We start from the raw sequence: 15,594 nt of genomic DNA on the forward strand, positions 1-15,594 counted from the left end.
CACCGCCATAACCATCCATATGTGCGATACATGATGATGACCTAGCTTAGACTATGTGCCACCTCATTTCCTTCCCTATGGGTATCCCTACATATATATATATATATATATATATATATAAGATTAAATTATTAAAAATATTAAAACTATAAAAATGAAACTGTAATAAAAATGGAATATAATGAATTAAATTATTATAATTTTTAATGAAAATATTACTTTTTTTAATAAAAATATATCTTAAAAAAATAATATTTCATTATATAAATATTTCATTAATACATCTTAACTCATATAAATATTTTATTATATACTTTAATTTTTATAAAATAAAATTAAAATATTTTTTAATCTGTTAAAACGATAGTCTGCTAATTAAGATTTAAAAAGTATATTAATTTTACTTTATAAGGATTGAGATATATCGTAAAATATTTATAAGAATTGAGATATGTCATCAAATGTTTTAAAAATTTATGATATCATAAAATTTTTTTAAATAAAATTTAGATATAAAATATTATATTATGTTTAATGAAACTTAATTAATTATGTGAATTTAACAACGCAGTTAAAAATTGAAATGGAAATGATATGTAAAATGAAAATTATAAACTAAAATTCAGGTAGCACACAGGAAAGCATTAAAATATTGTGGGCTTCTAAAGAGAGGGGACCACTTAATAAAAGAAAAAGCAAAGAGTAGCGTGGAAAGAGAGCGACTTTACACATACCCATACCTTTCTGAGTCTCCTGCCCAAGATTTTGACCCTTATTTCTACAATCATTAGTTTTTCACCTTATAATTCTTTTATAATCACTTACAAAATCCTCCAAACATCACCATTCTTATAATATGTTGCACTAGTAATATTATAGACTTTTGGAACAGGCATGAATACTCATAAATAAAGTCATTAAGCATATTAATTCAATTGATAATGATGAGAGCTCCAGAACTTCTCTCTAGTTTCTTTTAAGAGACATAAACTTCCTTTGTTTTTTTTCTTGAGGTTTTCATTCAGTTTACTATCAATTTGAGGCCTTTCTCTACCCTTTCTACATAAGGGAAGACATTATTTATAGATCTATTGAGCTTGTTGAGGGTAAAACTTGAACAAAACCTGTGCTAGGTGCTATTCTAGGTTATGTGGGGAAAGGAGCTTTGATGGTTTAGCTGAGGGAGGATAATATCTATTAGGGGTTACAAATGCTGGCTTTTTATGACTATAAGAGAGTGAGAAGTCGATGAGCTCTGTCATTTTTCAACGTCTCAAAATCACTGGCGTTGTGTTTGGACCGCTTGATATCCCGGCATTTCGGTTGAAATAGGAGCTTTAGTCTCTGCTTTGGGAAGCTCTGTCATTAAAGCCGTCACTACCCTTTCAACTTTCCAAGATGCTCAAGAAAAATGCGCCCCATCGGGGATCAGACCAAACAAAAGCTAGCAGCAGAGGATTGAGAGCAGAAGTCAGTCTCTGGCTCTGTTTTGGGCCTAAGGTTATAATTTTGGGCCCTTGGATTTTTTTTTTTTTTTTTTTAAGGGTTGGATGGAGTTTTAAGTTACTTTATGTCCTTGTATGTCAAGCAAATCTAATCCTTTTTTAAAAAAATCCTTCATAATAATAAAAAAATACAAATTAATGACACTTCACATGATGACAAGAGAATTTTTTTTTATTATTATTTTTTAAAATGTGATATCAAAGAGAAGTATTTTTCCTTTCAAAAGTATATTTAAATCAAAATATTAAAAAAAATTATGGTCATTATTTTGCCACAACGAGACTCTTATTCCATGCGGCCGTTTGAGGATGAAAGCGAGTTTATGAATGTTTGATGAGGAATAAACTCTTGATTAAAAGACAAAAAAAGGGACGAGTCAGGAAAATCCAAAGCGTAACAGATGAGTCAGGAAGATGAAGATACGCATTAAGATCAAAGCAGAATATATTAAGATCATCCCTAGAAAGGTCAAAGGTGAATATAACATGAGCTTACATACATTACGTAAACAGTGCAGAAGACATGAATAATGCCTACAAAACATAGATAACAACAAGAGGTTGTTGTGTTATATCTTTATTTCTGGCTCTTCTTTTTCCACAAGTCTCCAAACATTTTAATGCCAGAGCCCTTCCTTTTTCCACTTCCAAAACCATCATCCAAGTCATCAGCTATTCCCGGTGATCCCACAAAACCAGTGTACCCACCACCACCACCACCTGTAGTTCCAAATACGCCACCAAAGTGCTTATCCATGGATCCACACCTCTCGGTAATCCTACCATTCATCTCCACTGCTCCAGCCAGCACTGCTGCTGCTGCATCTGCTGCTTTTCTCCACTGCTCAGTCTGCACTCTCATCTTCTTTATCTCTGCTTCCAAGGCTTCTTTTGCTCCTTCTGCGGATTCCAGCTTCTCCTTCAAATCAGCTTCATTTGATTTACTTTGTTTTAGCTCCTCTCCCAGTTGGTTTAGCCTCATGGACATTTCCTCTTCCTTTGTTTTAGTGGATGAAACATTTGAAGTTGCTTCATTCAATAGATTCTTCAAATTCTCATTCTCTTTACCAAATGCATCCAATTCATTTTCTTTCTTTTCTAACTTGGCTTTCAGCATATTTATCTCATCATCTTTTAAAGCCAACTCATGGAATGATGGCTTTACTGGCTCTGAAATTGCCAGTATTTCAGTTGTAATTTTAGTAGCACAGTTTCCTTTTTCCACCTGATCAATCAGGTGGCCAGGTTCAACCTTGGCCTCAACAGCCTCTTTTTCTACTGGAACTTCAAAAACATCAGTTTCCTGCAGATTGTCATCAGACACTTCATCCGCAACATTGTCCTCTGCCTTATCAAAATCCCTGATTTCCATTGGAGGATGTTTCTCTTGAATTTCCTCAGGCTCTGGAATAGTCGGTTTCTTTGTTTTCTTTTCTAATTCTTGTTGAGCTTCTTTCTTTGCGGCTTCAGCAGAAGCTAATTGACCTTTCAGAATCTTCAACTCTTCCTGTGCTTGGCCAAGTTGGGATTCTAAATCTGCAATACGGGTGCCTAGTTTCTTTTGGTTCAATGAGTCAGGAGGGGGGCCTCGTGGGGAGCGACGGTCTCCCAGCTTGGGGCTTCGCTCAGTGATTGGTCGATGATGCAGTGGATCTGACTCTGAGCTAGATGTCCTAAGTGGATGTGGACCTCGAGGTGACTGCCTTTGAGGCATTTCAGAACCCCTGTTCATATGCAAAAACAAAATGGCACACATTATATTGCGAAAACCAAAGAAATACATGGCTTAACTTCCAATTACGTAATCATGCAACATTTAATGTAATTTGACACATACTTCTCTTTTGAAAACCAAAGGATTCTAGATTAAATACAGAGACGAATGAGCCTGCGAGTGATGAAAAATGAAACAAATATCTTAATAGATTACAAACTCCCATAAAAACATGCATATGCAGGTGATACAATCAAGCAGACACATCTAATAATATAGCATATACAAGTATCTCATGTATGATCTGATTTCTTGCTCAACACAAGTGCAAAAGAAATTAGTCTTTTCCTTATTCATCCCACAAGTGCCTATTATTGTTGTGGTCTATTAACCATACAACTGGACAAACACTAATGATTTATCGAAGTACTGAGTCCTAAACCAAAACTAGTGTAAACATGCAACTGCTGAATACCCAAAGAAAATGCAGTATTAGACTTGATAAGAAAGAGGAAGACATACGAGGATGCAGAGAATGACAAAATAGCATGTGCAAATAAATCAAGGCATAATCCAACTCTTGTGCACAGTAAAATGCTGTGAATTAAACAAAAGCACTCTTCACCAATCAGCAATTCCGTAATGGCATCTTTAATAACAGAAGTCAACATGCTTATCCATGTTAACATTTGCTCAAGTTTTCACTAGCAGAAATGCAAATGAAAAAAAAATCAAAACTAGAAAAATAGGGTTTACTTACCTTGACCTCGGCATTTGATCAGATTCAGAAATATTGGTTGGAGAACAGCAAGAAGAGTGTTAGAGAATTGTTCTCTGAGAAATCTAATAAACAAACAAAAGCCAAAAGGGAAAATAATGCAAAAAGAGAGAGAAACCAAAAAGTTAGAATGCTCATAAATAAACTATCAATGTAAAGAAATTGGAAAAAATAAAATAACATCCATAATAATTAATTCATTGATATACCAGCCTAACTTTCTTGCCTGCAATGCCAATGCCAAGCACTTGGTAGAGAACATCAACTTAAGCTTCTAGTTACATGCAAAAGTTTAGAGCATATGTTCTAGACTTATGAAATGAAAATAGAACATAACTTCTTATTTCATTGAACTGAGAGAGTAAGAGGCAAAGCAAGTAAAGCATGACTGTCAATAGAGTCGTATTATTTGGTTTGATAGTGGAATACAAAAATAAAATAAAATAAAATGATTCCTCATTTGTAATGCCCTTTAAGAAGCCAACTTTTGGTAGGAGTCATAATTCATGTTTTAATGCATATGCTTGGCAGGCTGAGTTTAATGAAAAGTAAAATGAAGAAAGCAGGAATTCTATGCATGCCCCACAATATTCATTTAGCCTAGACATGTCATGCGTACAATTTATACCAAATAGAACCATCATATTCAAAATCTGACATAACAAGTCTGAGAAGTGTAAAGCTAGGAAAAAAAAACTAATAAATGGTGTACCATGTCTTATGAAAACATGCATTTCAACGAGATTATAGAATTTACAAAAGATTATGTAAACCTGCACACACAACACATGCACACAAAGAGAAAGTCACCCTTTTACAAAACCTTTCAATTTTAAAATTGCTCATTTTGTGGATTTAGATAGTATTCCAACTGAGTAAAGGTTCTCAATCTATATAACCATTTTTTTTAAACAATCAAACTAGATTTGCATTAGATGGCCCAAATGGGCAAATTACAGATACTAGAGAACCGAAGCAGTCAAGCCTCACAAGAAAACCTCATATTTCTAATCTATAGATATGGACAATTTTTCAAATGTGAACTGGTGAAAAATGAAAAATAGATGCCATGATTTCACCTCAAAAAATCTCAAAAGGTTGCCCATCTTTTTTATGGTCCATGCAGTGTTGATGAATGATGAAATGTACACAAACGCAACCCTATACAGTGATGTAGAATTCAGACTCACTTATCATATATATGAATTTCATTGTGCCTGCTTCAGACAACTATTAATTCACCTTCCAACTTTGAGACCCTCCCATGGGAGCAGGTGTATACTGTCAACTCTACTCAATAATTGCACATAAAATATATGCATTGTACATAAAACACCAACCCATCATTATTTTTTAACCAATTCCCAAAAGCAAATCCATTCCTTTAACACTTTCAGTCCTCCCCTCCCAAATAGAGTTTAACTATGTAGTTCCAAAAAGCCAATGCCTTCTCTCTTTTTTCCTACCATCTCTACATAATTAATAAAAGATTATGTATAAGCAATGCAATGATCAAATGGTATAGTGATAAGAGTGTCTATCTGTGTTATAATACAATGCAATGATTAAATACATCTCTACTATGGAATGAATATACATATGAAAAAGAACCCAAAACATGTAGCACTGCCAGTTTAACTTTCGGAGGCTCAATACAATTTCTCCCAAATTGCAAGTGGTGACTTTGCAAGGGCAATTGCGTCATTTCAATCAAGCTTTTACTAACAAGCGTGGAGCCACAAAGGAGTGTACAAGCAGAAGCGTGAAAACAGTGACAGTGGAATGTCTTCAAACCAGAATCCGGCCAAAAATAAATAAATGGATTAACCAGTAGGAGTGACATCCCACACACGCGCCGCCACGCGCGTGTTCTTATAATACAAGACAAACCAATTTTAAAAGATTTTTCTTTCAGCTTGTGGTGGTATGGAAAAACAGACCTCCATTTCAAAATACAAAATAAAGACAAACGAAAACAGACAGATCTGAAAATGTTGCATGTCAGACCGACGTAAAGGAAATTATTGAAAAAATAAAAAAGAAAAACTGAAAGAATGCGTTTGGTTGCTGAGAAAATGAATAAAAAAGGAAGGGGTGGGAACTTGGACTACAAGTGGAATTTTACAATAGATGGTGGCTTTAGAATGGTGGGTAGTAATGAGATTCCAATTATTCGCCTCTTTCCAATCAGTTTTCTCGACAACCAAACAGATGACACAGCTCGAGAAGACGAAAGCAAGAAACTTTTATCTCTACATTTAACCATAAGCAAATACATCTATAGTCTAAAACGTAGGTTTTGGCATAAAAGAAGGAAAAAGGTGAACAACTCACCTGAGAAGTAGTAGATAGTTAGGTCGTAGTGAAGATTGTGAGAGAGAAAATGGAAATCTCCATTATAGAAGTTATTATTTCCAGAAGACTGAGAGACCCACTTGTAAATGTGTTTGACGCCAAAGCTTCTCGAAAGACAATAAAAGCACAAAGCTTGAGGGACAGTGTCAGAAGTTTGAATTAAAGCAGAGGTAAAGAGCACAAGGAAGATGACAAAAGGGTAATTTTAACGAGATGGCCAACTACAACACTATATTAAATCACCACATGACTAAGATATTTTTCAATCTGGGAAGCCCAACCTCTCTATTTTTTTTTTTTTTCAATGTGAATCCAATATCTATTCATAATAACAAAATAAAATTTTCAAACTTTTTTTTCATAAAATAATTGTTTTTTTTTACTCCAAACAAAACATAAATTTTGGTGACTGATTTATTTAAATTTGGATTTTTTTTTTTTTATAATGGAATGGACAATGAACAACTACTATGTCTCATGTCAACTGAAATATTATTAAAAAAAATTTCGAATGGCTCACAAGAGATTTGTTTAGCTGGTAAGAAGATCTGTTTAGCTTAAAAGCTCTATGCTGAAATTTCATCACTATCCTCTTATTACAGTTATATATTTATATTTACGTACAATTAATTTATTTATGAAAATATTTTAATTTTTTTTACTGTACTTAGGATTCAGATTCAATCTAAGACGTTATTAGAAGGAACAGTAAAAAATTTTAAAAAGATTAAATTTTTATGGACGGTAAAATGAACATAAAGCATGCCTTATATAAAAACATATATATTTTTTAATTTTTATGAAAAAACTTTTAAATATGTGTGAATTTAAAAAACACACTATTCTCAGTTGAGTGTGTACGTTACTGATGAAACTAATTTTAACAAAAATTCAAATGAAATATAAAAGCTATAAATTAGATCACTTATTGAAATCCTTAAAAAAATTATTGATTTAAATATTTTTTATTACAGTATAATAATATCACGAATTAATTTTCATATATAATATTAAATTTATTTTTTTATTTTATTAAAAGTAAATCATTCACATTAAAATTGAAATTAAGAAAAAACTTAAAATAGACAGCAAATTTATTTATCTACTGATTTAATTGTTTAAATTGTTCAAATCGCTTTTAAAGTTATGAATGTGGAGTTTCAATTTCACTTTTAATTAAAATAAAATTAAAAAAATATATATCACTAAAACTTAAAAATAAAAATTTCCAAGTGTTACATATTTGATATATTTATTACAAACATATTTCAAGGAATACAATTTTAAGTGATAATCCATATCATAAAAGTGTCACGAAATTTTTATGCTGGTTGTTACCAACCGCAACCCTTTTCCTTTATCCGGACTTAGGACCAGCTAAGCGCAAACTACTTAATTGAAGATAAGTTGAGAGAAGGGAGATTGATGTGGTTTGATCATGTGAAGCGTAGACATACAGAAACTCCAGTTAGGCAAGTAAAACACATTAAGTTAGAAGATAGAAAATAAGGGGTACCTAAATTGATTTAAAGGAGAATAGTACAATATGACGTAGAAGTATTACACATTTAACCCAAAATCGTTTAGAGTTGAGAAAGCGAATCAATATAGCCGACCCCAAATTTTTTGGATAAAGACTTAGTTGAATTGAATTGAGTTAAGTTGTATAATTTTAAGTGATAATATTAATATTTAAAAGTTTCTTAATTTTAAAATTTAAATCATTAAATAATTATTTAATTTATAGTTTATAATTATTTGTATATTATAGGCTATTAATTCAAACTCAGCTCACAACTCAAATGATTTTGTGGGCTTACTTAATTTGTATTCAAAATTAGTAAAAATTGAGATTTAAGCCCTTAATAATAAATGATAAGACCATATTTTAGCCTCACGTATATAAATCTTCTTTCCTAGCAACAACATACATACCTTTCCTGTTTTAATAATCGAAACAAATCACTGGCACCGAGCGTTTTCACATAACCATGCTCAACCCATCTTACTTCAGAACGGTGCGAGGCCAGATGAAACAGGGCATTAGCATGCTTTTCAAATAATAATAATAAAAAAAAAGGTATAGTTCATCTTTGAGGGGAAAAAAATTATTATAAAAAAAATTGTACTTTATAGAAAGGGTGAATTGTGGTTACAACCAATAACCACAACTACCCAACCACAATTGGTCACTAGCTGCAATTGATATGAAAAGAAGCAATAGTAGTTGATAGACTAAATGTAAGCACATTTTTCAATATGAAGAAGACAAAGTCCTTCACTGAACGAGATTTATATGCAGCCAAAGCAAAGGCACCAAAAGAGACACAGGGACATGGGCTTCAGTTGAGAGAATAAGCACATGCAGAGATTGTTACAGCCGCTAAATGGTAATGTAACAATACTAATACTGGTTATGTTTGGCAGTAAATCTTGGGCATTTCTACCATTTAAATACATCTTCCATTAAAAAAAAAAAAAGTATGTATATTATTTAACCAAGTATAGACATATAAATCCCAGGGCATTCCACCTAAGCAAACAAGCAATAAAACCAAGAGACAAACAGAAACCAAAGAATTTCCCTAAAGAGCTTTGAAACCATATGGCCATATGACATGTTTTTATAATTTTAAGAACTAAAAGAGCTGTTAATAAATGGGTGCCACTGCAAAGACCTGTTGTATTTGTATGACAAAATAATAATAATAATAATAATAATAATAATAATAATAAAAGAAAGGCAGTGCTATACTTACCAGAGGCAAAAATCATATTAGAAAATAATGGATCACTTTACTGAAACAAAACGAAGTTGCAGAACGCAAGTAGAGTGCAAAGGTCTGTTAAGACGGGCAAGCCATAAATACATTGAAGTTCCGCTTGATCATAGCCCCCAAAAGAATCACTCTCAGCCCCCAAGGCAACTAATAGATGTCAGGCATGTAACTGATAGAGATTATGAAGAAGAAGAAACCCATTTTTGTTTACAACCTTAATGAGCTGAATATTATGATAAGCTATTCACTAGGAATGAAAGATTCATCAAAACCATTATAGGAAAAATGGATAAGACCCTTCAATTCTCTACAAGTTAATATTATGATTCAGTTCATACTAATTCATCCCACTACGATGGAACAGATATTACTATAGAAAGTATCATAAATTGATTTTGCTATCTTAAGACTTCTGAAAATTCTAAAAAAAAAATTATATAAACTATGAAAAGAAAGAATCTGAGTCATGAATATCATAACAAAACAATGTTTCATTCGCTAAGACAATTCATTTTCCTTTAACAAGTATATATAGAGATAGATAGAGAGTGCAAAGGAGAGAATCATCACTACCTCGACCACTTAACCAGTTGCATGCAGCACATTGTGCACTCATCCTAGCTCAATACTCAGCAAGATGAAAAGCCATAACTGGCATCATTTGTTTGGAATTGGTAACCTACCATTTGAAAACTATTGCCATGCACTTCCTGGTCCATTTGTCATAGCTTGGGCCTCAGCAAGAGAAACAGCCATGGCCAGCATCATCTGCTCCTCAAAACTCTCAGGAACTATGGGTCCAGAGTTATTCTGAAATTGCGCCCCAATTTCATCTGGTGGCAGCGGCGGAGTTAATGAAACAGAAATTCCATCAGCATCTTCTGCTGTGTCAGAGCTTGAATAACTTCCAGCTTCAGCGGCTTCTGATCCTTGATCTGCAGCCCATTCTCCATCACCTCTTGCTGTGGCTGTTCTGCAATCTAGTGATATATTGCTGGAGATCTGTGTGGAGCGGTAATTCTCTGCAACCTGATCCGGCCTGTTGTAAAAGCTACTACTGCCTGGAAGCATGTTACATGCAGATTCGTTTCTATTATTATGAACAAAAGTTTCCCCGCCCATCTGCTGACGCTCAGCAAGGGCAGCTATTGCGCTAGCAAGACCCCCAGAAGGGGAAGATGATGAACCAGTCACTGGAGCCATTGCTTGTGAGCCATAATGACCTTCTACAGTGTAATTTTCAGATGAAGTGGCAGCAGTATAAACTGGACCTTTCTGTTTGCCATTCTCCTGCATTATGATTTTTGTCCAACACAAAAAATAAATTAATCAGCTGTTGAAGACCAAGGAGATAAGAACAGAAGTCAAATCTTCGCAGGACAAAACAGAGATAATCAATTTGGTTACTACAATAGTGTAAAAATAAAAGTAAAAAATAAAGAAATTTTCAGAGAAGGCATATGATAAGTGCAACCATATATGGTGAGCCAAATGGATAAATTTTAGGTGTTTAAGGTTGGGTTATGAGTCAACTTCCATCCCCATCTGTGACCCATTCAAAAATAATATGGACATCAACACTGCCATAATACTCAATACCACAAAAATCAGTCCTTGACCTGACCACCTTGTTGTACTCATTAGCAATTTTTCTGTTGAACTCCAAATTCAAACTTTGTCACCATGGTGAAAGATATTGAAGAAGCCTTACTGAAGTAGCAAAACAAGATGATAAAGTACAAGGATGAAGAAGAAGAGAAGCTCTAGTTATTTGAAAGACTCAGCATCACAAAGGTTATAGAAGATGAATGGTTGTAAGCATCACACTAGATGCACTTCTCATGGCAAGGTTTGTGGTGTTATCATTGATACATGAATTTGTAAAAATGTGGTGGCAGCAGGTGAAGTTACGGTTGAAACCTAAGGATCATCCTAAGCCATGCAAGATTCATTGGTTTTGAAAAGTGAATGAATTAAAGGTAACCAAAAGTTGATTGATCCAATTTTCATTTGGCACAAACTATAGCAGTCCTATCTAGTGTGATATTATAGTGATCTAAGCTTTCAAGAGAGAAGGGAAATATGTTGTTGCTAGGAATCAGATAAAGATGTAAATAAGATGGTCCATGCCCTTGCTGAGATAGAAATCAATTAGAACTAGCTAATCTTTAAGTGCAACCTCTCTTGATTGAATTTCCTTATGTTGTTCCTAATGAGATTCCAGCTAGACTCCCACCAATGACACTTGATTTGGTTCATAGAATGGAATAGAATAATTATTCCATGGCATTGAATGGCTATTGTTCACTTATTTTTCCATAAATTTGAAAGATATCCATATATAATAATTATTGCACAATGAAAACTTCAACTGAACTTGGGGATTGCAGAATAGCTATTCCACTAAATAATTATTCCAATATATAATTCAATCAAACCTAAGAATATTTATTCCAGAATATTTATTCCACATGGAATAGCTATCCCATTTCCATCTTATCATATGCTATTTCGTGAACCAAAACCGTGGGAAATATCTAGCATTCACTTGATTTAGTTTCAGGTTTAGTTCTTCCTAAGAGGAGTGCATATAGAATCCATTATTCTATTTCATATGTATGTTGGAGCTATCAATCAACAATATTTACCTGAATAGAAAGCCAAATAGCCTCCATAACCATAATGTCTTCAAGATCTAGATCAAATTCGTCATCCCTACAATTTCATTTAGATTTGAAATATTAAAATTAGAATGATGGAATAGAAATCAAACTAATTCACAATATTTAATTATGCTAACAACCTGCTAAATTCAAAGCCTTAGTAGGTGAATATGCTACTTAAGGGCCTGACAAACAAAAGTCCATAAATAATTGACAAACAAATTCATACTGTTGGACACCAAATAAGCTGGGGATACATATATATATATATATATATATATTGTAGAGGGTTTCCTGAAGCAAACATATCTTAGCAACAGGACATTTTTCGTGTACTTGTAACCGGTACGTTTTTAATAATTTATCTATCAACATCTTATCTGTCAATAAAAGGCCATTGACCAATTATGGTCCACCAAAAAAGGGTCCTGCAAATAAAATTTGGACAGTCCATTATCAAATTCGCAAGAAGAATCAACTTTCAAGAATCAAATCTGCACCCTTTTGGTTGCAATCATAAAACTTCTTTCCATGTCATTAATCAATGGTCCTTTTAACCCATCAACAGGATATATCAATAAATTAAAAAGTAAAAAAAAAAGTGGAAATAACAAAATAATTCACACAAATCAAGAGAAAGCAAGAAATGAAATTTTCACTTGCAATACTTTTGGTTTGTACAACAAGTGTTCTGTAGTTCAGATAGTTCAATCCAACAAACATGCCACCAAATACCTACCCTATAATGTTACTTTTTTTTTCAATTATAAAATCACAAAATCACACCAATGGTTACAATTACTAAAGCCATAAAGCTGCTTAATTATGGCTTCGTGAGGATAACTTGCTGCTTTTTTTTCTTTTTATTGCTAGAACAATAGCAAAAAGCATCATAAGGCATTACAGACTTTAAAGAAGTTATCAAATAGCAAAACCTTCTATCTCCCTCTTGATTTTTTTTTCCTTCAAAAGAAAAAACTACACCATTTGCTCAATTGAAAGACCATATTGTAAAAATGAATATATATCACAATCCCTACCTATTCCCTCAAATATGAATTAAAAAAAGAAACAGAACAATAAAATATGGATACCTGTTTGGTCTATAATGTGGAGAGTGTCTGATTGAGTATTGAGAAGGAACAATTTCCTCAGTTTCCACAGGAGACCTAAATGATTGAACTTCACAAGAGTAGAAGAAGAAATATTATACCCACAATATTATATGAAACATGGACATTCAAATGAAAACCAGAATTTCAAAGAGGGGATACCAGCTGCAGAGCCATATTCAACCTCCCCTGGTACAACACTAGTACTTGAAGAACTTAATTCTAGTCTTTTATGCATTCTCTCTTCTTCATCTTGAAGTTCTTGCTGCCGCATCCTAATTTTTGCTTCTATAACACGTTGTTCTTCCTGCAGAATTTCAAAATGTGCATATAAAATGAAACCTCAACCATTGAAAACATCGAGAAGGGATTCCCTGCATAGGAATGTACAGCTCATAATGACTAACTAAATCTTACAATTTGCTCTATGCCCTTTTGCTCTTTTGATTTCACACCTCGATACTCCACAGCATAATTTGAAGTTTTGCAAAAAGGACATCTGATATTGTTAAAGCATCACAATAATAGGAAACATGAATACCAAAAGGAGATATCAGATATCATTGATGTCAAATTGGAAAATATATGCAACTGAGCATTGAAATCTTGCACTGAAGGATACTGAGTAGGACGAGTTGTATTAGGATTTTTCATCTGCAGAAAACACTCTGTTGCAAAAAAAAATCAATTACATACAAAACATTAACAACAAAATATGTCAGTTGCAAACTTATTGACCAATTACCTGTACAAATGCCCTTCATGCAACATCGTGATCGATTGAGACTTGGGTAATACTGAGACAAAAAACAGAAGGCCAGGATTTGTCACACACACAGAAAATATACAAAATTCCAAATAATGTCGAAATGAATCTCAGGCAGCTGATTATTTTTCCTCAGCAACAATAAACCATTGAGCAAGAGAATAGAAACTGATATCTTAATGTCAAAATGAATCTCAGGCAGCTGATTATTTTTCCTCAGCAACAATAAACCATTGAGCAAGAAAATTGAAACTGATATCTTAAAAATTCAGTTCTTGCCTCCATCAAGAATGGTAAAACATGTAACTGAATATTGGATTGTTCAACAAAAGCAAAGAGAACTGTCAATAATAAAGAAAAATGAAAATCAAGAGCATTTAATATTTCAAAAGTATCAATTCTTTTTATTTTCTTTTTCCAAGCAAACAAAACACAGCCAAGAATGGGGAGATATTCCAATTTCCAAAAAAGAATTAAAAAAGACAGAGAGATACAAACCAAGAAGCAAATGGGGCATTCTTCATGGTCATTGCGAAATTCATCGTCCCCAGGATAACATGGTGCGAGCTTGGATTCAAGAATGAGCTTTCTAAGCTTCTTATGGTCGACATCTTTGTGAGCATAGAGGCCCTGTGGCCTCGTATACCTCTCATCAACCACTTGTCTGCTCCTTCCCAGCTTATTACCCATCCAATTCTAATGGACAAAATTCTTCTTTTTCTTGCTCGTCTTTTATTCTGCAATCAAGTTTAAAAAGAGAAAAAAAAAAAAAAATCAACCACAACAAAAATGGGGAAAACTAAGACAAAAGTCCTTCATTTGCTTGGCACATTTTGAATTGAATCAGCAACAACAGAAACAACGATGAATTATAAGCTATATTAAAACCCTAAATTATGGCCTTATAAGAAAATCAACAACAACACACCAGACTCTGCGTTCCATTCTACCCAATTCAGCATCAGCATCAGCAGCAGTTGGCCACAAATTCCTGCAAAAGAATAGAAATGAAATGAAATTTCCAATCAAAATCTTGAAAAACCCTAACTGTTGCAGAAATCCAACAACATTCACCACTAAAATCCATAATTCGCAGCTCAACTGGTTAAAATTCGCCAGCAGGAAACACATCCATATCCCCACAACCATTATAAAAGAAAAAAGCAAAAAATTTACAATCGAAAATTGAAGGCAACAGCAGCAGAACAACACTTCCAAAAGCAGAAACAGCCACACTACACTCAGCTTCAAAGATTAAAACAGAATGCTTGAAGAAAACGCAGACACTAAGAAATGAAGAAGCAGAAGAAAACGAACCTTGAAATTGTACAATGCGCAGAGCAGCAGATAGAGAGAGAATCCCCCTGAAGAGGAGAAGAATGGAGATCGAGAGATTTGCCAACAAGAAAAGGAACAAAATCAGAATTTTCTTTTTTTTTTTTTTTTCCTCCCTCGCGCCGTCGCCGTTTTAATAAATAAGATGAGAAGATATATGATTATAATGACTCGCCTGTTTCTTTCTTTCCTTCGGCGATGGAACTAACTGAGACGGAAAAGAGAGAGAGAGATGAATTATTAATATTTATTTGTTAAAGTTTAAGAAGTAATTTGAAGTAAGGCATGAAACGGTGGAGTAGTGGAGGAGGAAAGAGGAATCGTGAATCAACACTCATCCAATCATTGTCGTCCGTCGATTCTCCATGGGTTCTTTTCTTTCTAATTTGAACATTACGCGCCGCTGATTGCAGTGAACTTAACACTTTTTTTTTTTTTAATTCAGTTTGATTTATTTAAAATTTAATTTATTTAATTTGATTTAATTTAATTAATTTTTTTAAATATGTAATTTATTTATTTTAAAAAATTTTTTAAACTAAACAAAATCAAACGGATGAATGCAGACCCCAAATTTTTATTGGAA

General features: G+C 33.3%; 2 protein-coding genes across 3 annotated transcripts; both read right to left on the reverse strand.

Annotated features, from left to right (window-relative positions):
* Positions 1 to 1,932: 1,932 nt before the first annotated feature.
* On the reverse strand, positions 1,933 to 6,581 carry LOC110656703 (interactor of constitutive active ROPs 1). Of its 2 annotated transcripts, none has more exons than XM_021813617.2 (3): positions 6,332 to 6,581; positions 3,980 to 4,062; positions 1,933 to 3,229 (listed from the first exon to the last, which is right to left on the reverse strand). In XM_021813617.2, the coding sequence occupies exons 2-3, from the start codon at positions 3,991 to 3,993 to the stop codon at positions 2,083 to 2,085; spliced, it is 1,161 nt and encodes a 386-aa protein (XP_021669309.2). In that variant the 5' UTR covers positions 3,994 to 4,062; positions 6,332 to 6,581; the 3' UTR covers positions 1,933 to 2,082. The 2 variants fall into 2 exon arrangements, with proteins under 2 accessions (XP_021669309.2, XP_057992173.1); XM_058136190.1 differs by lacking the exon at positions 6,332 to 6,581 and adding an exon at positions 4,207 to 6,325.
* Positions 6,582 to 9,605: 3,024 nt separating this feature from the next.
* LOC110656709 (E3 ubiquitin-protein ligase DA2L) lies at positions 9,606 to 15,168 on the reverse strand. The gene is made up of 10 exons (XM_021813622.2): positions 14,991 to 15,168; positions 14,602 to 14,664; positions 14,172 to 14,410; positions 13,653 to 13,704; positions 13,530 to 13,575; positions 13,325 to 13,406; positions 13,070 to 13,214; positions 12,890 to 12,977; positions 11,781 to 11,847; positions 9,606 to 10,422 (listed from the first exon to the last, which is right to left on the reverse strand). Exons 3-10 carry the CDS (start codon positions 14,361 to 14,363, stop codon positions 9,826 to 9,828), a joined length of 1,269 nt encoding a protein of 422 aa, XP_021669314.1. The 5' UTR covers positions 14,364 to 14,410; positions 14,602 to 14,664; positions 14,991 to 15,168; the 3' UTR covers positions 9,606 to 9,825.
* Between the last annotated feature and the right edge of the window lie 426 nt (positions 15,169 to 15,594).

Source organism: Hevea brasiliensis, chromosome 15 (genome assembly GCF_030052815.1).
Source record: "Hevea brasiliensis isolate MT/VB/25A 57/8 chromosome 15, ASM3005281v1, whole genome shotgun sequence".
NCBI lineage: Eukaryota > Viridiplantae > Streptophyta > Magnoliopsida > Malpighiales > Euphorbiaceae > Hevea > Hevea brasiliensis.